Below are 22,900 nucleotides of genomic sequence, written 5' to 3' on the forward strand. Positions count from 1 at the left end.
TTCAGCTGCTTGATCCCCCCCACAGTAAATTTCCACCCCCTGCTCAGATCCTGCCCACCCACCCTCCGATTTGCCACCTTTGAACCCCGCTAAAGCAGCAGAAGCTGATTCCAAGGAAGGGCAGAGTGAGGGCAGCGGCTTCAGCAGATGTTACTGAGCATGCCCAGTGGTGTGAGCATGCCCAGTACACCCTAAGCGGCACATTGGGACAGGGATCAGTTTCTGACGCTACCCGGGTAGGCGGGGCTGAGCGGCCCCTCCCCCTCGCGCTGCCCGGGGGCCGGGCTGCCTGCGCTCACTGCTCCGGCTGCTCCGCCAGCGCACACCCAGCACGAGGCGCCCGCGTCCCAGCAGCTCTGCTCAGGATGGTCATCCGCGTCTACATCGCCTCCTCCTCCGGCTCCACGGCGGTAAGGAGCCGCCCGCGGGGAGCCGTGCCCGGTGCCCCTCGCTGTCCCCGGCCGCGCGGGGCGGCGGAGGAGCCGGGCGAAGTTGCAAATGTTCCTCCAGCAAAATCCCTCTTCGCTCCCGTCCGTAGGGGCGGCGAGTTGGGACAGTTTGGGGACGTTTTCTGCTGGTGGTGTTAGTGCCTGTGGGTTGAGCCCGAATTGTACATCTGTCTGCAGGCGGGGTGAGACGAGGAGAGGGTTATACAGCTGGCTGGGGGTGGGGAGTTATTACACATCTGTACACGGGTGTTGGAAAATATTGTATGGGGTGTGTGTGTGTGTGTGTCGAGAGCCATTGAACCAAACTGTAAAGCCTGTATATGATGGAAACAACTTCAAGTCGGGGGGAGAGGCAGCAGCAGCACCCCCAGCACCTATGCAGGCTGGGGGGAAGAGGAGAGGGTTATACATCTGGCTGGGGGAAGTGGAGAGGGGAGGATTACACATGTGTCTGCGGTCTGCGGAGGGAGGAGAGGGTTACACATCTGGCTGGGGGGAGGAGGAGATGGTTCTATTTTGAGACAGAGGGCAAAATCATAAGAAACCCACAGCAAAACTCCAATTGGCTTCAATGGGACCAGGGTTTGGTCTATGTGTGCCCAACTTCTGCTGTGGAGGTGACCCTGAGTCTTTGTGATGCCTGAGTTCCTTTCTCTCTGGTTGCTTGCTCTGGGTTTTTTCCTCTTCTAGAGAGATCCGAAGATTTGCAATCCAAATGCATCAGTGAAAGAGGAAACACAGTTGCACAAGTGGCTTCCGTGTTTGTTTGTGTATGTGTGAGAGGGAGGGAGAGAGAGAGATGAAGCTGTTGCTGGATATTTTAATACATACTAACAGCTTAGGGTGACCAGACAGCAAGTGTGAAAAATGGGGACAGGGGTGGGTGGGATAATAGGAGCCTATATAAGAAAAATACCCCAAAAGCAGGACTGTCCCTATAAAAATTGGGACATCTGGTCACCCTATAACAGCTACTTCAAGCTGCTCATCTGGAAACATGATAAAGAGGGTGAAATCTGAATGGTGGCTATGATAAATGTGCAAATGTATGTTACCTTTCCTGAGAGGCAGAGTTGGGAAAGCTGAGGTCTTATAAGGGTAAATACCTACTTCCCGGTTTCTCTCTCTACCCTCCCAGCCATCCATCTGTGTTTGCTTTCTCATTCATCTCCCTGGACCTTTCCTCACAAGCCCCAGGCCAGTGGCAGCACATCTCCTGTTTTATACCTGAAAAAAGATCATGGGGGAGGTTGATACCTTTGTTTTTTGAAAGTGCTGTTACTTCCTAAAACTAAATCCTTTCCATCTTAAAAGAGATGTATTTTTTTTTCCGTTTATGGAGAGAGAATCTAAAAGGTTAGTGGATTTTATCAAAGAGAGAAAATTATACACATTTAGCAATATTTCCCCCTTTTTTTCTTTCAACCTCCCTAGGAAATCCAAATATCTGCTGCTTAGTCCAGCAGCAGTTTTGCATTGTTGAAATTCCTGTAATGTAATCATAGTGGAGCTTCTAAGTCCTTTTAAGCATTATAAACTCTGTATGAGACTCGAGGAGAGAGAGGAAGATCAGACAGTGGATTGTGTTTTTATTGTGGCCATGAAATGGAATACTCCTTCCCCCTTTTCTGCCACATTCCAGGCTTATCCCTCAGGACAAGTCCAGTTATTTATAAGTGGGTAAACTATGCCTGCAGGCAGGTCCCCTTCTAAGCAGGAGTCACCTCACTCACCACTCTGGAGTTTGGAATGCTTGATTAATAATTAAACATTTTCAGACCACTACCACCCCAGGTATTGTTCTAAATGGGAGGAGCACCCTGTGCTTGAAGGTGTCCTGTGTTTACTGTTCCTGGTCACTGACAATAAAGCATTATTTCCTTTGCGATTTAGGAGTTTGCTACATGACTTTCCACCACTCCACTTTTCACTCCCAAATACTCTTCGTAAAGAATTTCAGTGGAATAGCACATTTTCACAGGCAGTCCCCTGCTGCTGGAATGTTTAGGCAAACCGCAATGTTTATTCCTAAAGCTAGAGACAGTTGATCGTGTCAGCGTTCTGTTTCAATTACTCTATTTCTGCTATGCCAAGTGATTAATGCTGATGCTGGAAATATGTCTGGCTGCTGCTGTAGTGGTCTGAATTTATTACTGTACTACTATGGAAACATTGAATTTTGAATCCTACACACTGAAACTTGTTCTATGGTCAATTGCAAACAAACAAAGTTTAAAAACAAATACACAAAACTTTTTGTGCTTTGGGATGGGTAGTTATTGGTTCAAATCTTCCTGAAGCTGGTAGTGACTAAAAGATGTGGACACTGTTTTGATTGTCTCTGTTAAAGATAGCCTGTCTCAGTCCAGTACATAATGGACTTCACAAAAATGATCAACATACTTAGGCCTGATCTACTCTTGGAAAGTTTTGCCGGTATAGCTATACCAGTATACTGTACTGGCAAAGCGCTCCTAGTGTGGATGCAGTTTATACAAGCAAACCTGTGCTTTTGCTGGTATGGCTTATTCCAGCCCCCTCCCCCCCCCCCCGCAGCTAAAGCACAGTTGTGCTGGTATAACTGCATCTACAAAGGAGGCCTTGGTGACTTTTGCAGTCTGATGATTGAAGCCAAAAGGCAAGGAGACTAAACTAATCTTTCCTTGTCATTGTTGGGCAGTGTAGTTTGGTTTGCAGTGCTGTCAAGCTAGATGAAAATCGTTTTCAGAGGAGGACTATGCAAAATATACATTATATGGGGAAACAACATCCCTGTTCCACTGAATTTTGCCTCTCCAGTTCCATGGATTATATACAAATACTAGAAATCTAAATACTAAGATGGGTGAACTAGAGCAGTGCTTCTCAACCAGGGATGCATGTACTCCTGGGGGAACACTAAGGTCTTCCAGGAGGCACATTAACTCATTTAGACATTTGCCTAGTTTTACAACAGGCTACATAAAAAGCATTAGCGAAGTCAGTACAAACTAAAATGTCATACAATCACTTGTTTATACTGCTCTGTATAGTATACACTGAAATATATGTACAGTATTTATATTCCAGTTGATTTATTTTATAATTATATGGGACAAATGAGAAAGTAAGCAATTTTTTAGTAATCGTGTGTAGTGACACTTGTGTATTTTTACGTCTGATTTTGAAAGCAAGTAGTTTTTAAGTGAGGTGAAACTTGGGGGTACTCAAGACAAATCAGACTCCTGAAAGGGGTACAGTAGCCTGGAAAAGTTGAGAGCCATTGAATGAGAGAGCCTGGCATTAATTGAGGATATTGATATAACAGGCATCATGGAAACTGGGAATGAGGATATTTGATGGGACATAGTAACACCAGGGTACAAAATACACCGCTACCTCAATATAACGCTACCCGATATAACACGAATTTGGATATAATGCGGTAAAGCAGTGCTCCGGGGGAGCGGGGCTCTGCACTCGGGTGGATCAAAGCAAGATCAATATAACGCGGTTTCACCTATAACGCGGCAAGATTTTGTGGCTCCTGAGGACAGCGTTCTATGGAGGTAGAGGTGTATATAGCAGAGGTGGCCAAGCTTACGGCTCTGAGCCGCATATGACAATCTTCAGAAGCTCAAAAGTTGAGGGGCACTTGCCAGGGCTTGGGGCTTCTGCCCCATGGGAGGCACTTGCTGGGGCTCGGGGCTTCAGCCCGTCTTCTGCTGAAGCCCTGAACCCCAGCAGGTGCACCCTGCGGGGCTGAATCCCTGAGACACCCCCCCCTGCCCCCAATTGGGCAGAAGCCCCTCCCCCATCACTCCACTGCAAGGCAGAGGTCCTGAGCCCTCCTCTTCCCCCCCCCCCCCAGTGTGGTAGGTGGAGAATGGGAAGGGTTGTGGGGGGGCTGCACTTTAACTGTAAAAGAGTCACCTGCGGCTTGCGAGTCAGTTTGGCCACCCTTGATATATAGGAATGACACAGTAGGGTGTGCTTTTGGGGGTTTGACACTGTATGTTAAAAAAAGCATAGAATTAAAGTTTTAAATGAACAAAACTGCACTGTAGAATCTCTATGGATAGACATTCCATGCTTGAATAAAGGGCAGTACGAGTATGCTACTGAACACCTGACCAGGATGGTGACTGTAATGCTAAGGGGTGTTAGAAATGCAATAATAATGGGTGATTTGAACTATCCTCATACTGACTGGGTAAATGTCAAGGCATGATACAGAGATAACATTTCTAGATGCCATAAATGCCTGATTCTTGGAGCTAGTTTTGGAACCCATAAGGGGAGAGGCAATTCATGATTTAGTCCTAAATGGAGCACAGGATCTGGTCCAAGAGGAACCTATAGCTGAACCACTCAGTAATAGTGACCATAATGTAATTAAATGTAGCATCCTTGCAAGGGGGAAGATACTAAAAAATCCCATCACAGTAACATTTAACTTGACAAGGGGGAGCTACACAAGAATGAGGACACTAGTTAGACTGAAATTAAAAAGAGCAGGCCCAAGGCTGAAGGGCCTGCAAGCAGCATGGAGACTACTTAAAAACAGCAGAATAGAGGCTTAGACTTTAATGTATAACCCAAATAAAAAAAGACAGTCAAAGGACCAAATGAATGCAACCATGTCTAAACAGCAGAGTAAATAGGGCATTAGAGGCACGAAGGCATCTTTTTAAAATTTGGAAGTAGATGCTAATGTGGAATATAGAAAGATGCACAAACTCTGTCAAGTAAAATGTAAAATATAATAAGGCAGGCCAGGAAAGAATTTGAGAAGCAACTTAAAGATGCAAAAACTAACAGTAAAATATTTCTAAGTACATCAGAAGCAAGAAACCTGACAGGCAGGGGAGACTCTAGATGACACAGGTATTAAAGGAGCATTCAAGGCAGATAAGACCATTGCGGAGAAGATAAATGAATTCTTTTTGTTGGTCTTCACTGCAGAGGATGGCTGGAAGATACCCACATCAGATCTATTCTTTTTGGGTGACAAACCTGAAGTACTGTCCCAAATGGATGCCTCAGTAGAAGAGGTTTTAGAACAAATTGATAACTTAAACAGTAGTAAGTTATCAGGACTTGATAGTATTCACCCAAGAGTTCTGAATGAATTCAAATATGAAATTACAGAACTACAAACTGTACTGTGTAACCTATCACTGAAATCAACCTCTGTACCAGATGACTTGAAGGCAGCTAATGTAATGACAATTCTTAAAAAGAGCACTAGAGGAGATCCTAGCAATTACAGGCCAAAAGGCCTAACTTCAGAACTGGGCAATTTGGTAGAAAGTACACCTCTACCCTGATATAATGCTGTCCTCGGGAGCCAAAAAAATCTTACCGTGTTATAGGTGAAACCGTGTTATATCAAACTTGCTTTGATCCGCCAGAGTGCGTAGCCCTGCCCCCCCGGAGCGCTGCTTTACTGTATTATATCCAAATTCGTGTTATATCCGGTCATGTTATATCGGGGTAGAGGTGTATAGTAAAGAACAGAATGATCAGACACATAGATAAACAGGAGTTTTTAGGGGAAGAGTCAGCTCAGCTTTTGTAAAGGGAAATCATGCCTCACCAATCTATTATAATTTTTTGAAGGAGTCAGCAAGCATGTGGATAAGGGTGATCTAGAGGATATAGTGTACTTCAGTGGTTCTCAAACTTTTGTACTGGTGATCCCTTTCACGTAGCAAGCCTCTGAGTGTGACCTCTCCCCCCCCCCCTTATAAATTAAAAACATTTTAAAATATATTTAACACCATTATAAATGCTGGAGGCAAAGCAGAGTTTGGAGTGGAGGCTGATAGCTCGTGACTCCCCATGTAATAACCTCGTGACCCCCTGAAGGGTCCTGACCCCCAGTTTGAGAGCCCCGGGTGTACTTGAATTTTCAGAAAGCCTTTGACTAGGTACCTCACAAAAGGGTCTTAAGGAAACTAAGTAGCTATGGTATAAGAGGGAGGGTCCTCTCATGGATTAGTTCTAAATTGGCTATTACCATGGGAAGTGTTATGGACTTCAAAAGACAGTACTGAACAATGTGCCATGCAAGAATGGACTTTTGGAACAAACAGTGTCAAGCGATTTTCTTGGGGGCTCTCTAGAGGAAAGTGAATGTAAATTTCTCCCCGCCCCCTGGTTATGCAAAAATTCAGCCTTTTCAAGCTATGTCCTGAGGAGGAGGGGACCATTGTCTTCTGATTACCTGTTCCAGGAGTCTGAAGGTCAAAGGCCCAAGCAGTATAAAAGAAAGACTAGACTGTGCATGGGTTTGCTTGTTTTGGGCCAAGACTGTTAGGAACTTGTAACCCCAGAAAAACCTCTTTGTGGAGTTTGAAGGACTGACTGCTGGAATTAGCGGGTATCTCTGGTAAACTTATTAGTGTGTGTAGGTTCTTTTATTGTTTTTAACATGTTTTCTCTGTAATGCTTTTTTCACCTTAAGAATACATGTATATAATTACCTTATAATTGCTGGCAGTTGAATTGTTCATAGCCTTCAAAGAGAATGCAAAGTGAAGACACTGGCTTGGAGTTGGGCTGCAGGCTCCAGGATGGGACCAGAAATGAAGGGTTCAGGGTGCAGGAGAAGGCTGGGGGTTGGGGCTGAGCGGTTTGGAGTGTGGGAGGGGCTCTGGGCTGGAACGGGGATTGGGGTCTGGGAGGGAGGGAGTGCAGGCTTTGAGCTGGGGGTGTCTGCTCCGGAGTGAGGCCAGAAATGAGGGGTTTAGGGTGCGGGACGGGGTGGAGACTCTGGGAGGGAGTTTGGGTGTGGGAGGGGGTTTAGGGCTGGGGTAGGGTGTGGGGGGAGAGGGATGCAGTCTCCGTGCAGTGCTTACCTCAGGTAGCTCCTGGGAAGCAGTCGGCATGTCCCTCTGGCTCCTAGGAGCCCAGTAGGGACCCTGCCAGCCCTACTGCGCCACCAACTGGACGTTTAACGGCCCCGTCAGCAGTGCTGACCAGAGCCGCCAGGGTCCCTTTTTGACCAGGTGTTCCAGTCAAAAACCGGACACCAGGCAACCTTAGCATCAAGAACATTTGGGTTCCCCACATACCTCTCGCCACAGGGCTCCACTCCCTGCTCCTCCCCTTCCCCCCCAAAGCCCCACCCCCCTGGCCAGGTCTAGAAGTTGGAGCCGGATCATGGTAAGGGCTGCCCAGGAACCCTGGGCTGCTATGGCCGCGGGGACATGTGGTGGCCCGTGCATTGATCTGCCACTGTGTAGCACACATTCCCACCTCTTCACATTTTTTTGTTTGTTCCAACGGATGCTTGGAATGGTTCTTTTGCAGGATGATGTGCACATGTGCCATGAGGTGCAAGGGATGTGCCCTGTTATGCCCTCATGCTACCAGTGCTGATGCCATGGTAGAGAATGACAAGCCTTCGCCTGAGCCAGTGCTAGATACACTGTGTGCTGGCATATCTGGCTATTAGGAAGAGCCCGTCGCCATTTTAGGGGTGGATCTCAAGGAGGTGAGGACCTAGATTTCATTATTTTCACTTATGTATTCAGTGTTTTATTAAAAACAGAGTTTTTGTTTTTTGCTGCTCTTTTTGGTTCAGAGCGGAACTAATTCTTTCCTCCTTTCCCCTTTAGGAGCCAGACATAGGATTTAGTCCTGGTCTGGAGAGAGGACATCTCTAGTGAGTAACCCCATCTCTCTTCCCCCACATAATGTAGTGGAGTTCACAGGGGAATATATTGCGTCTTCATGATGGCTGGAGGAAGGGGACAGCAGCAAGTGGCTTCTGGAGCAACACGGGATGGTAAGTGGATTTACTTTGGTAAAGGGGCATGAGAGCTAAGGGGTGGGTAGACTTGCTATGATTCCTGTAACTCATGGTCCTTTTCTGTATTCTCTTTTCCGCATATTAGGGCTGTGGGAGAGGCTGATGGGGCATCAGCCAGACTTGTGATAGCAATCCCAATAAAGTAAGTAGATTGGTGGAGTTTGTGTGTCTACCAAGTAACCATGATTCTTGCGTTTTGTATTTTTGCAAGTGAATTCCTGTAGGACATTCCTTCGCCTGACCCCGTCCCCCCCAAATTAGAAAGTGTTAGCTTAAAAGAAAAACATGAATAAACTTTTTTTCCTCATTCTATTTGTGTGTCCTGCTGTGTTCCTTTTAGGTTTTGGTGGAGGTTTGAGTGGTTCTGTCTGCACAAGCAATGCAGAGTGACACAGCATAAGGTGACATGGTGCTTAGCCTTGCTGAGTAAATGTAGTGACATTTTTGTCTGTGGCTGTACAGTGTTTTACAGGCATCCTTCGAAATGCAATGGTGGAAGCAAAGCCAGAATGCACTGGTGTGGACAAAGCTGAATAGTATTCACTGACACTTGTAATTCCAAAAGCCTTAAATAGATGAAGCATCCCTATCTGAACTGTGTATATCTTCTTTTCTAATTGTGTTTAGTACAAATCAGTCCTGCCAAATACATATGAAGAAGGAAATACTGGTAGACATCTCATTTTATTTTTAGTCATACTGTGACTAATCTGGTGCAGGCTTCCATTGAACTGCATAATTTGGGGGAAATCAGATGGATGTGTAGTTTAAGAACAGACATTAATTTTTGAAAATATATTTAGATTTTATTGAACATATACAACCTAATATGATTGAACGGTGACTTTTTAATGGCCACAATACTGAGTTTAGTTGCACATCTTCTGTAAACAAGATCTGCATGAAGTGTTCCTTTATATTTTTAGTAGCTCCCACGCTGTCTCTCTTGATAGAATAATATTAATTATACTAAATAAGGGCTTTCAGGTGGTGGAAAATGAAATGTTACAATTATATGTCTGAATGGTTAACCTGGGATGCATACTCCTTTTATTTTATTTTTTTTATTTTTAAATAGCTCTTCTGATTTCTTAAAACAAAACAAAAAACCACAAACCACTATTCCAAACCCTGGAAGGGAAGCTGGAATGATTGAAAATCTGAATGTAATGTTTTAAATGGAAATCCAAAGATTAAACTGATTGCAGTTGTTGCAAAAGCTAATCACAACAAATTCAAATAAAAACTACAGTGGCAGGCATTCTACTGTTATTTATTTAGTAAATCCTTTCTATTTAAAGAGTAATATAATTCCCCATATCTGTGTATATACTGCAGAAAGAAGGTTGAAAAGGACTTTCTGTTAAGAGTATTTATATACTGCATGTATAACTATAGGAAATACCTGCTTTACAGGGTGTATGTTTTCATAGTGCTTTGATGAAGTAGGGCCCAATCCTGCAAGGAAATGAGTGGATGCCACTCACTTTGATATCAATTAACAGTAGATGCTCACCACTTTGCATGCTCTGACCCATACATTGGCATGTAAGTGCTAAGTATTTATTGTATTAATAAATATTTACAGAGTTAAAGCAAATAAATTTATTTTCCCTGAGGCATTGACTGAAGTATTAAGATTACACTTGCCAAACTCCCATAGAAATTAGTGGAGCTGCACATGTGAATGAGGGTGGAGGGTGCCAAAAACAGGGTTGCATGTAAGGTTAGTGTAGCAATTTATTATGTTGCTTGTCCCAGTTTCTCCTTTTTTCTTTTTCTTTCTTTTTTTGTTTTTTGTTTTGTTTAGGGTAGAGTGTGTGGGGGAAGAGAATCATGATTGAGACCAGCACTGTAAGGAAAACAGAGTTAGCAGAAATGTCTCCCTGTATTTTAAGTGGGAAATTCAAGACTTTGACTCTGATTATAGCAAGGATATTTATTATCCTTACCATAGCCTTATGAGGTTACTGCTCTTTTTCCAGGTGCATTATCTAGATTAGTGATGGTTTTCCATAGATTCTGAGGCCAGAAGAGACCATTGTGATCATTTAGCTTGACTTCCTGTGTAATACAGGACAGAGAACTTGCCCCAAATAATTCCTAGAGCAGATTTAACACAATTTTAAAATCAAGATTGGATTTTTATTTTTAAGTGATGGAGAATCCACCACAACTCTTGGCAAATTGTTCCAATGATAATTGCTCTCACTGTTAAAACATTTATGCCTTATTTCCAGTCTGAATTTGTCTAGCTTCAACTCACAGCCAGTGTTACTTTCCCAGATGACTGTATTAGTCAGTGAGCTGGGAAATTAACTTATCTCTAGAACCTATAGAACTGTTACATTATTAAAAAATGTTTATACTTAAACGCGAAGATGTTTCAAGAATGTTGTTTGCAACACTGGATATAGTCCTGTTTGCAGTGTGTGCACCAATATTTTGGGCAAAGGCTAAAAGGGAAGGCTTAAAAAAGGCTGTAGGACCCAGCTGAATGTATCAGAAGAATACCCACAATGAAGAGTAAAACTCAAAGGAGTTGTAGTTATATCAAGAAGTCTTGGATACACCAAATGCACCTCAACCCTGATTCAGGAAAGGTCTTAACTCCATCCCTGTTCAAGACTGCCACTTCAGAGCATGCTTGGTCTCATGGACTTAAGTGCTGGGACTTCAGTGCATGCTTACGTGTTATCCTGAATAGGGGTGTGTTTTTGAATTGTCTCTAGTGCTGGAACATTTAAAGGTCTGTCAGCATTACCATTAGAAACACAGTTTTTCATCATGGCTTTGTGATTGTAAAAATTAACTAAGACTGAAACTTGGCAGATACTTCTTGGTTTAGGAATATTTAAAAAGCTGCCAAGCAATTTAAATGTATACAGTTCACTTGACAACCTGGAGAACTTAAACAGCTTCTATTTTCATATGTAATAAATATATTACAGGTAGAAGGAATCATGGTTTAAACCACCAGAAAACTTAATGGGGGAAAAGTCAAGTGTTTTACTCCCACAATTGCAATAAGAGTATTTTTAGGCAATACTTAAACATGAAACTTAAACACAGCAGTTTTCTACCAGGGATACTCTGAATGTGGCTCATTGCTGTGCTTAGAATCACAGTAGAAATGTTCACAGCAGCTAAGTTTTCCGGAAAGTTGTTTGAGCATGCTATCCCATAGTGAGAAAAATTAGGAATGCAGAAAATAGAGCTGGAATTGATTACTCTTGATATCATAATTCATTCTACAAGAAACACTCTACTCTATAAAAATGGGTGTGATGGTGCTTTTAAAAGGCCATCAGAAGTATTTGATTTTAATGGACTTCTTTTACTTGAAGTGAAGTAGCTAGTCGCACTAATAAAATTGTGATGGTGATCCAAGTTAAAATGGTTCAAAACTAACATACTGGCCTGAAAAGAACCAGGAAAGACATTAGTTCCCCAGGATATTTATAACTTGTATAACAGATTAAACATTTTCTTGACACCTGTTAAACTTGCCTGAAATTTTAATCAGCTGTGTGGAGCTGACTTTTCTGGGAGAATTCTAGCTGGAAGTTAGATTTTATAGAACATATGGAGTCAAAAATACTTTTTTGCTTTTTATCCTATTTTCAGCAGATGACTAAATTTTCCGGTAATCAATCAAACATAGAGTCTCTTGGCTTTTTGTCCCCCAGATTCACTAGCGCCGCAGTAATGTTGCAGATCTTACTTTCTTCTTTTCTTTTGCAAACCCCACCCATTGCTTTGAGAAGCAGCAGGGGAGGGAAAATGGGGTGGAGGTGGGGAGTGGGAGGAGCCATTGACTGTTCTTAGTGTATTTTAGGAATCAGCAATAGAAAATATCAGTTAATAATAATCTCATAGACTCATAGACATTAAGGTCAGAAGGGACGATTATGATCATCTGGTCTGACCCCCTGCATGCTGCAGGCCGCAAGACCTTTCCCTGGACTCTACCGTTGAAGTCCCCAATCCTGTGTTTTAGTGACTTCAATCGGCTGAGACCCTCCTGCTAGTGATCCCTGCCCCATGCTGCGGAGGAAGGCGAAAAACCTCCAGAGGCTCAGCCAATCTACCCTGGAGGAAAATTCCTTCCCGACCCCAAATATGGCGATCAGTAATACCCCGAGCATATAGGCAAGAGTCTCTAGCCTGACCCTTGTTGGCCATTATGCTGTTCATGTACCATTGCTTGGTTTTCCTTGGCTACTATGTTTTATCATTAAACCATTCCCTCCATAAACTTATCCAACTTAATCTTAAAACCAGACAGGTCCGTCGCCCCCACCGTTTCCCTCGGAAGGCCGTTCCAATATTTCACCCCTCTGATGGTCAGAAACCTTCGTCTAATTTCAAGCCTAAACTTCCCCCCGGCCAGTTTGTATCCATTCGTTCTCGTGTCCACATTAGTACTAAACTGGAATAATTCCTCTCCCTCCCTTGTATTAACCCCTCTGATATATTTAAAGATAGCAATCATATCCCCCCTCAGCCTTCGCTTTGTCAGACTAAACAACCCAAGCTCCTCTAATCTCTCCTCCTGGTTTCCATCCCAACAACAGCAGCTCAGTTCTGAAGCTGAGAGCAAAACTAAGGGGTGATGGTTCAATTTTTTCACTAATACATGGAAGTTTCCTATATAATAGGAACTGATAGACCCCCCAAATAGACCCTCAGAACTTTTGGTGGCAGATAAGGTCTTAAATCTCAGAAGAAATTGATTTGATCTACCTAATCCAAAAGCAGATTGATCTTTAGAGCTTTTGTTCTACAGTTATAGTGTAGTACTAACCCTTAGGGGCTAGGATCCTGGCTTCAGTTATGGCCCTGAGGGGCAAGACAGCGGGTCTAGCTGTCCAGCTGAGGGTTTCTGCAATATGGTGGGATCCCTAGGTGGCATGGAATTAGCAGGCCCAATGCCAGGGGTGGGCAAACTAAGGCCTGCAGGTTGGATTCGGCCCATGCTTTGGATCCGGCCCACGGGACTGCTACCCCATGGTGCCGCGGGCCCCTGGCCACTCCCAGAAGCGGCCGGCACCATGTCCCTGCGGTCCCTGGGGGAGGGGGGTCAGAGGGCTTCGCGTGCTGCCCTTGCCTGCAGGCACCACCCCCCACAGCTCCCATTGGCCGGGAACAGGGAACCGTGGCCAACGGGTGCTTCGGGGGAGGTACCCGCGGACTAGGGCAGCGCGTGGAGCCCTCTTCCCCCTCCCTTACCCCCCTGCAGAGACACTGTGCCGGCCACTTCCGGGAGTGGCACGAGGCCAAAGCAGGCAGGGAGCCCGCCTTAGCGCCGCTGCCACCATGGAGCTGCTCTAGGGAAGTGGCGCCGGGCCGGAGCCCACACCCCAAACCCTTCCTGCACCCCGCACCTCTCCTGCCCTGAGCCTCTCCCGCACTTCGCACACCTCCCTGCACTCCTGCCCTGAGCCCCCTCCTGCACACCGCACCCTAAGCCCCTGCCCAGCCCTACATACATGGCCCTGTATCCAATTTCCCCACCCAGATGTGGCCCTTGGGCCAAAAAGTTTGCCCCCCTCCGCCCTATGCTATCCTTCTCACAACATCCAGCATAGACAGTTTTGCTGGGGGAAAAGGGAAAATACTGGAGCACTACTGCAATTTGCCATTCCCTGATGTGATGGCCTCTTGGAGGCTGTTACCAGCCGGTAAGACTCGTAGAAACCTCAGGCGTCTCCACGTTGAACTAGGTTACAAAGTGGTTCCAAGCTGACTCCAGGATTGGGACTGTGCAAAGGAGGCATACTTTTGCCTTTGCTCCAGCACTTGTGTCCTGCACAGAGTACAGCTGATCTAGACCCAAGGACTGCATCCTCCATGTCTAACATTGGTGATAGTGCTGCTAGATTACTGGGATCTAGCTGTTTACCTACAAAACTGAAATTTCAAACTTGTGTCTGCTTTGATCTTGGATGGCAATGAGGTGGAGGGATAAGTGTGTATATCACATTCAGACATCAGACCTAGACACTACAGTAGGTTTATTGAAAACATCCATTGACTTAAACTTAAGTCAAAATAAATTGGCAGAAGCCTCATAGAAACACAAAAAAAGCAGCCTCAAGGGAAAAATAACAATAGTTTTCACCTAATAGCACATTTTTATGCGTTTAATGGTTTCCAGGCTGCATTAAATTCCTGGGATGAGCTCCCAGCCCCACTGAAGTCAATGGGAATTTTGCCATTGACTCAGTGAGGCCGAAATTTCATAGTGGTATGCAGGACTTCGTCATGCCATTGATCTATACTTTATCATTGCTACATACATATTGTAGGCCAAAGCATCTGACAATGTGACCACAGCTGCAAATGTATTTAGAGGAACAGAGTAAATGTAAGGGGAAAATCCAGACTTTCTCAGCTGGCTTGAATGGCAGTAAAGCTCATGTTAACTTGTTCCTTCAGAAAGAATGACCACAGATTTTTCCAGATAGGAAATAGAGGCAACATAAGTGACTAGAAATAAATATGGTGAACAAGCTACTCTTGAGAGTGTTGGTGAATCACTTCTTGTTAATGTGTATTGAAAGTCCTGATTATATTCTGGAATCACCTTTCTGCCCTATATGGCAGATATGCAAGTAGTCTGGGGGCATAAATTCATATACAACCTTTGTACTTGATTCGTTTTTTCTTATCTCTGCTTCCTTTCATCTTGGTAGCTTGCTCAGGAGTTAGCAGGCAGATGTCCATGTACTACACACAGAGGACTGAGGTTTGTATGTGTGCATGCTATGTGAAGATCAAACAAACTCCATAAAACCATTGTGGTGTATGTTTCTTCTAGCAAGTAAATGCAGAAGGGATTGTATTGAACACAGGATGCCCAAATATGCATCAAAGAAAATGATGTTTTGGGGCCATAATTAGCAGCAAGGAAACTAGAACAGCCAATACTTGATGTTACTAATAGAGTCAAACCAGCAGGGTGAGACTTGTGAGCATGGGGGACTGGACTTTCTTGGCTGCTGGCTCACGACTGTAGAACTCACTTCTACAGTGAATAAGAGTGGCTATGGGCCATAGTTCTTTAAGAGCAAAATGCAGAACTCACTTACGTGGCTTAGCTAATACACATGAAGTACATAATCATTTTTAAACTGTGGGGGAGTGGGAGAAAAACATAAGAAATAAAATCAAGTATTCAAATGGTGAAGAGCATGGTCTAAAAATATGGAAGAGATGGGAGCGGAGCTTCAGACGTGACCCTCAGATTGCAGCATTGTCCTTGATCTTGTCGGAGGTTTGAGTCATCATGGAACACCAATAATGGCGTGTTATTCGGGACAGGGTAGAAATTAGCTGTTCTGCTAAAGGCATGAATAGATGCAGAAAGAAAATGATGGAAATGGATGGGAGACCACTGCTCTTGCATTATTGGTGAGGATGACTCTGCTGTACAGGCCAAATGCTTCTTGCCTTATTCATGCAAATAGTGACTTCAGAGGAACTGTTTTGTGGGCCAGGTACTTCAAAGGGAATAAGAAACTCAAGAGGTTTTGTCCCTGTGTGACTAGGGTAAGCAGGATTTGGCCATATGACTGTGGCTATAGAAAACAGTTATTCTAAAACTTGTAGTGTTGCCTGCTCTCACAAAATGCTAGTTGGTGTTTTTCTTAAAGCTCCAGCGCCTCAATTCATGCTATGTCATAAGACTCTTTTTCATTTTTAAAAAATAAGTTTTTCTAGCCCTCATGGTTATAAAGAAAAGAGCCGAAGATATCCTATAGATTTAAAAAGCCAGAACACGAAAGAAAATTAAAAAACCAAAACAACAAAGATTTTTGAAAGCCTGGGGTTCGCTATACTGGCCTTGAAGTTTCAACAATATTGATTTTGTCTAGAATTACTTCTTTGTATTACTTTCTTAGTTATCTCTTCAAACCATGTATTCCTTAAATTGAGCTAGTCCTGTATCTCCATTTAAAAAAAAAATATAACTTTTATTTTCTGGATATTTATAGAGAAAAATGGCTAATACAGGCTCACATTGGTGACTTTTCAATACTGAAGACATTATTTTAAGTCCTATAAAATATGAATGCGTTAAAGATGGAAAGTAACAGATCGTAATAGTTTGATTTACATTAGGTTCCTATAGGTTATATTACACTTTTCCTTAAAAGAGATTTAATTTTAAAGATGAGTTAAATACAAATATGTTCAGTAAAGCAAAAATGAGTATTGTAAACTGCAGATCTTTCAGTCTTACTGGAACAGTTCATTCTCTGTATTTACTTGCTCTAAAAATATCCTTTTTCTTACTTAGCACTTGTGGTTTGTAAGAAACTTAGCTACATTTTTTTTAACTCCATTGTTAACCATAGCAAAGTTATTCTTTCATCACGTCGCCCAAAAACAAACATCCCAATCCTTTTCTTTCTGCTCTGTTCCCCTGAACACAAAGCTCATCATCACCACTGCAAAGTCACAAATACCACATTCTTTGCAGCTGTTTCCAATAAATATATCTAAACTTTAGCCTTCTACTGTCAATCTGTTTATGGAGACTCCTGATTTAAGGTTGACTGCTGCAGCTGCTTTTCAAGGAAGCAATAGCCATCGCTGTGCCGTCTGGGGTAACTGAAATTTCAGAGTGGAGTGAATTTGACCTACTCCTACGTTTTTACTACGGCTCCAACATTATGGCAGTTAACCCTCTCCCAGATTTCAGCTGCTACCAATTTTTCATAGGCTCGGATTCAATCTAAGAGCTGCCTTGGAGACCCTTGCAGAATGTGAATGTATGGAAAGAAAGAGAGATAATCTTGGCTTTTAGAATTAGACTCACTGGAATCATGATTTTGACAAGTGCTCGACAGCCACAATCTAGTCCAGATTTTCAGAAACTCAATTCCCACTTAGGCATGTAAATAAAGTGGCTGTGTTTTCACTAGTGCACAGCACCTAAATCACTCCCATTGCTCTCAGTAGGAGCTGCTGGGTGCTGAGCACTTCTGAATATCTAAACCTTAATTTTTGTCATGTCCCAAAAGAATCTTGGCTCTGGGAGGTGGCTAAAATCCCACAGCACCTAAGTGTCTGCCCCTGAGCATGAGCATTGCTGCCTTGGTCTAGGTGCATGGGCACCTCTCTCTCAACCAGAGTGATTCTCACACCAGGTGAAACTAGGCATGGGCCCACCTATCTCATCTGCAGGGCCCAATCCAGTTTGCTCTTCTCAGAGCACGCCTAACTCTACACAAACTCCTTCCCCCTCGACCTTTTAGTTAGGCATGGACCGCTGTCATTCTTGCAAGAAACAACTTAGGCATCTGGCTACAGAGAGGGTTGCGAGCTGTGAGTGGGCAGCAGAGATATTCACCTCCCTCCAGCATGGATTTAGATGCCTAAGTCCCGGAGGGAGGGGGAGAGCCTTAGGATCTGCTCAGCATCTGCTATTGGCTAGCTTAAGCGGCCCCTTGCCTAATGTGCTGGCTTTTGTGAACCCCATTCTTAGGCGCCTGACTCTCCTCAGGCATTGTATAGGGAGCCTAGTCGACGGGGGAGCTCCGGCCGTCGATTCCGCGCCATGAGGACGCGAGATAAATCGATCTAAGATACGTCGACTTCAGCTACGCTATTCTCGTAGCTGAAGTTGCATATCTTAGATCGATTCTCCCCCCTGTGTAGACCAGCCCTTAGAGTTGAAAAGTGTAGTGCAATTCAGGGTTGTAAATTCACTAGGCTGCTGCATGCCTAAAAACTGGGCACAGCAATACTCACCATTGCTGCACCTAAGAGTCTCTGTGAATATAGTCCTAAGTGACTTGTTCTAAATCACAGGAAACCTGTGAGTAATAGAGGTGGGTTGGGAGCTCAGGAACTGCTTGCCCTGTGTTCACTCCATTAAACTGCATTGCCTCTCCCATATAACAAACATTCACTACTTAAGCCTTGCAATCCCCCCTGTGAGGTAGTTAAATATTATGCTTATTTCAGAAGATGGGAGGAGGAGAAACTGAGTCATGAAAGGGGGTCTGTTACCTGGGCCAGATACTGAGTCACTAGATGAGAACCAGTCTTAGAACTCTGAACTTCCTGACCATCAGCATTTACTCTGCACAGCCATGGCACCTCCCACAGAATAATAATCAGAAAAATTTGACCATGATAAAATCTGAAACGTAGTACAAAGGCTTAGGGTACGTCTTCATTACCCAACGGGTAGTAATCGATCTATTGGGGATCGATTTATCGCTTCTCATCTAGATGCGATAAATCGATCCCCGAACGTGCTCCCCATCGACTCCAGAACTCCACCAGAGTGAGAGGCGGAAGCGGAGTCGACGGGGGAGCCGCGGCCGTCGATCCCGCGCCATGAGGACGCGAGATAAATCGATCTAAGATACGTCGACTTCAGCTACGCTATTCTCGTAGCTGAAGTTGCATATCTTAGATCGATTCTCCCCCCCATGTAGACCAGCCCTTAGAGTTGAAAAGTGTAGTGCAATTCACGGATAAATTAAATAAATTAATGGAGATATCCTATCTCCTAGAACTGGAAGGGACCTTGAAAGGTCATCGAGTCCAGCCCCCTGCCTTCACTAGCAGGACCAAGTACTGATTTTTGCCCTAGATCCCTAAGTAGCCCCCTCAAGGATTGAACTCACAACCCTGAGTTTAGCAGGCCAATGCTCAAACCACTGAGCTATCCCATCCCCCCGATCCAGGTTTTAAGCTTAGAGCAACAGACAACAAAGTCTAAGAACCAAATGATGAAGAGTGAAAATTCAGAGGAGGTTGTTGCACCAGTTTTCCTATATGTCTGGCTAAAGGGCTCCCGTGAATTCAATTAAGGGGCTACTCCTGGAACCCCTACCTTTCTTGCTTGGCTTACATCCTGTACTGGCAGTTAAGACTGGCTAGGGTGTTTGCAGTCAGTACCTGGAATTGAGCTCTCCTGGCTTGTGGTAAAGCTATTTCCGCCGTGGGCTCCTGACTTGCCAGCTTGTTCTCCTCGGCAGTCTGCCACGGTCTGGCATGGCAGTCTTCAAAGCATAATGTAGTGTGGGTATATTTGGTTAAATGTATGTGTTGTTCCTGGCATTCTGATGGCTTCTTATATTCTGACTCACAGCAATTAAGGTAGTTTTGTGCTACTTGCGGGAAGCTGGCATAATTTGTTCTTAATTTAATGTGATATAGTACTTAGATGCTATGACAAGAAGTGCTTTAAAAATAAGTAAAATAAAATGTACCTAGCCAAAATGGAAGTAGGTCTGTGTGAGACACAAGAACAGCTGTAAGTGTGGACGTGATTGGGTTCATATTCTTCTACTGCTGCGTTTGTTAATGGATAACTAAGATAAGAGTTGATAGTCCCACAATGGGGAGGTTTCCTCTGTGTTAGTTTTGGACCAGACAAAGGCAGTTTTGAGGCTTGTAAAAGTCAAATGTCACTCGGCTGATTTGTGAAAGGGGACAGGCTCTTTCATACTGTAAGGAAGTAATTTGTGTTTGACCATGATAAGTTTGGGTGTTGCTCTGTTCTGTCAAAAGGCAGAACACAGACGCCGGAAGGCATGGTTTGGCAATCTGACAGTATTTGTTTGGGTTCTAGTCTTAACCGACATTGTCAAAGTTTTAGGCCCGGAAGTTTGGTTAGTAAAATGTGTGTATATTTTTATAAAAACTAATAGGAATAGAAACCTTACAAAGGGCTCTTTTGTTTTGTATTTCAATATTCCCTCCCCCTCCCCCCCCCACAGAGCTCACCCAGAGGCCGTGTGAGGAAAAGAACGCAAATGGGAGAGGTGACTGCATGTAGCAGAGGAAGAGTGACACTGACTCTGTACAAAGTGCTGTCAAATGCACAAAATAAACAGTGGAAGGAGAAAGTAACTTTAGTCTGTCTGTTTTAGCAATTTTAGGGGTTACTTGTAATAGAAGGTAACTACATTCAGACTGGAGTGTGCATTGTTTTTAAGGTGAACACTATCCCTTGAACACAAGCAAAACAAAAACCCAGTTACAGACAACGCTCTCAAAGCCTGTGGACCATTCCGCAGGCAGTCTTTCTCCTCTCTGTCTGCCAAACATTTGGCCCTGGTCTACACTACGAGTTTAGGTTGAATTTAGCAATGTTAGATCGATTTAACCCTGCACCCGTCCACATGACGAAGCCATTTTTGTCGACTTAAAGGGCTCTTAAAATCTATTTCTGTACTCCTCTCCGACGAGGGGATTAGCACCGAAATCGACATCGCCGGGTCAAATTTGGGGTAGTGTGGATGCAATTCGACGATATTAGCCTCCAGGAGCTATCCCAGAGTGCTCCATTGTGACAGCTCTGGACAGCACTTTGAACTCAGATTCACTAGCCAGGTACATAGGAAAAGCCCCGGGAACTTTTGAATTTCATTTCCTGTTTGGCCAGCGTGGCAAACTCAGCAGCACAGGTGACATTGCATTAGGTTGCTTCTGTAGCTAGAGAAAACATTCCTGTGCATTCAGCAGAGTCTGTGGCAAAAAAAGAGAAGCCCTGTAGTGTAGTGGTTATCACATTCACCTAACATGCAAAACGTCCCCAGTTTGAAACTGGGTGGAAACAGGTCACTGTTCCTTTTTCTGACTCCCCTCCTGCATTTTTAGTCTTAGAACAGACCACGCTGTGAAATTTTACTTTGAATTGTATCAATTATGAGTTGAATAATATGGAAGCTCTCTCTAAGTTATAGTCCTGGGTTCCTTACCCTTTCAGCTGCTCTGATAAATTAACATTTTCGTTATGGGGCGGGGGAAAATTTTCATGAAGCCTTTTATAGGGACTAACTGCTATCTAGGACTCTGAAATAATCTTAACGTGGCCCATAGAGTGCAATCCTTCGTTCTGGATTTGTCATTCCACAAGTTGAACTGCTCCTTACTACCGTCCAGGCTTCATGAGCCATGGGAGCAAGGGGTAGGCTGGGGTAGGTACGACCGTGTGGTGCTGCCGGCTGGGAGAGCAGCCTGAGGCAGAAGCCTCCAGCTTTCATGATATTCCAGGCAGGACTGAATCTCCTTGAGATGAAACTTAAAGAAGAGAATGACCTGGAGTCACTCCCATTCAGTGCTCTAAGAGGAGGATAGCCCTGATTGTCTTCACCGAGGTCTGCCGGCTGAGTGGGAGCCGGCAGACGGAGCCCCAGACCGGCAGCAGGCTAAGCCGCTCAGCCCGCTGCCGGTCTGGGGCTCCGTCCGCCGGCCTCGCTCAGCCCACTGCCTGCCTGGGGTTCCGATCATCCAGGCAGGCAGCGGGCTGAGCGGGTCCGGCGGATGGGACCCCGGAAAAAAGGTGCGAAACGATTGTCTGCCGTTGCTTTCACGGAAGGAGGGAAGCAGGGGGGCCTGACGACATGTACCCAAAACCACCCGCGATAAAGTTTTTGCCCCATCAGGCATTGGGAGCTTAACCCAGAATTCTAATGGAGACTGCAGGAACTGTGGGATAGCTACCCACAGTGCACCACTCTGTAAGTCGATGCTAGCCGCGGTAGTGAGGACGCACTCCGCTGACTTAATGCGCTTTGGACATACGCAATAGATTATAAAATTGACTTTTAAAAAATCGACCTAATTTTGTCGTGTAGACATACCATTAGTTTATAATCTTTCTTTTGATCACCTGTGCAAGGGGAGAGGAAACTAAAGCTTGGGTTAGCCCTCTTGCACTCTTATCACAGGAGTACTTAGATTTCATTACTTTATGTTGATATTTGCAGTTTGGAAACACCCCGGCTTCTCAAATAATCATCTTTGATTGGTACTAAGAGGCACTAGGCTCTATTAAAGTATAAAGTTCAGACTAATAGAACAGTGGTCCCCCTGAGGTTGTTTGCAGGAGTCACAAAATGGGAGGTGTGGAAAGAAGGGCTAATGCTGCCAATCTCATTTCACAAGGTGATACTTGAAGCCCATGAAGTTATAACCCACGTAATTAGCGCAAGCGACACATTTGTTTTCTCTACATGAATTAGTTCTTAAATCATTCTCTCTGGCTAGGAAAAGGAGAAGTTGCATGTTTAGAAAGAGTTGGCTATGTAACTCCAAGGGGAAGATATAGATAGTCTGGAAGCTATTTTTTGTATTTTACTCCAATTTTTGCTTGTTAATGTCTATAAAACTTTGGTGAATTGTTTTACATTGCCCTGACACCTTTCTGACTGACCTTCAGCCTCCCGTCCCACAAAATAAGTGTAAAGTCACCTCAATCCTTGGTAACGTGATAAGAGCTGAAGAAGATATCATTAGACTTTTAAGGAGAATACTGGGGACTGAAATTTATAACAGTCTTAGTAACATCCATGACCACGTGGTATCCCTCCCTCCTACCCCACTGCTAATTCAACCTTTAAAAGGTTGCATGTGTTTAAATTATGCTGCTAGGGCAGGGGGGAGCAAACTTTTTGGCCCGAGGGCCACATCTGGGTATGGAAATGGTATAGCGGGGTATGGAAATGGTATAGCGGGCCATGAAGGCTCACGAAATTGGGGATTGGGGTGTGGGAGGGGGTGAGGGCTCCGCCTGGGGATACGGGCTCTGGGGTGGGGCCAGAAATGAGGAGTTCAGGGTGTGGGATGGGGCTCTGGGCTGGGGTAGGGGGTTGGTGTGTGTGTGTGTGGGGGGGGTGAG

General features: G+C 44.4%; 1 protein-coding gene across 1 annotated transcript in view; it reads left to right on the plus strand.

Moving 5' to 3' along the window:
* The first annotated feature begins 264 nt into the window (after positions 1 to 264).
* The window catches only part of SH3BGRL (SH3 domain binding glutamate rich protein like), a 64,000-nt gene continuing 41,364 nt past the window's right edge, over positions 265 to 22,900 (plus strand). Inside the window, exon 1 of the mRNA XM_054040773.1 lies at positions 265 to 410. Within this exon, the coding sequence (XP_053896748.1) occupies positions 366 to 410 (45 nt within the window). The 5' untranslated portion in view covers positions 265 to 365. The remainder of the gene's footprint in view (positions 411 to 22,900) is intronic.

The sequence above is a fragment of the Malaclemys terrapin genome, chromosome 9, assembly GCF_027887155.1.
Source record: "Malaclemys terrapin pileata isolate rMalTer1 chromosome 9, rMalTer1.hap1, whole genome shotgun sequence".
Taxonomy (NCBI): domain Eukaryota; kingdom Metazoa; phylum Chordata; order Testudines; family Emydidae; genus Malaclemys; species Malaclemys terrapin.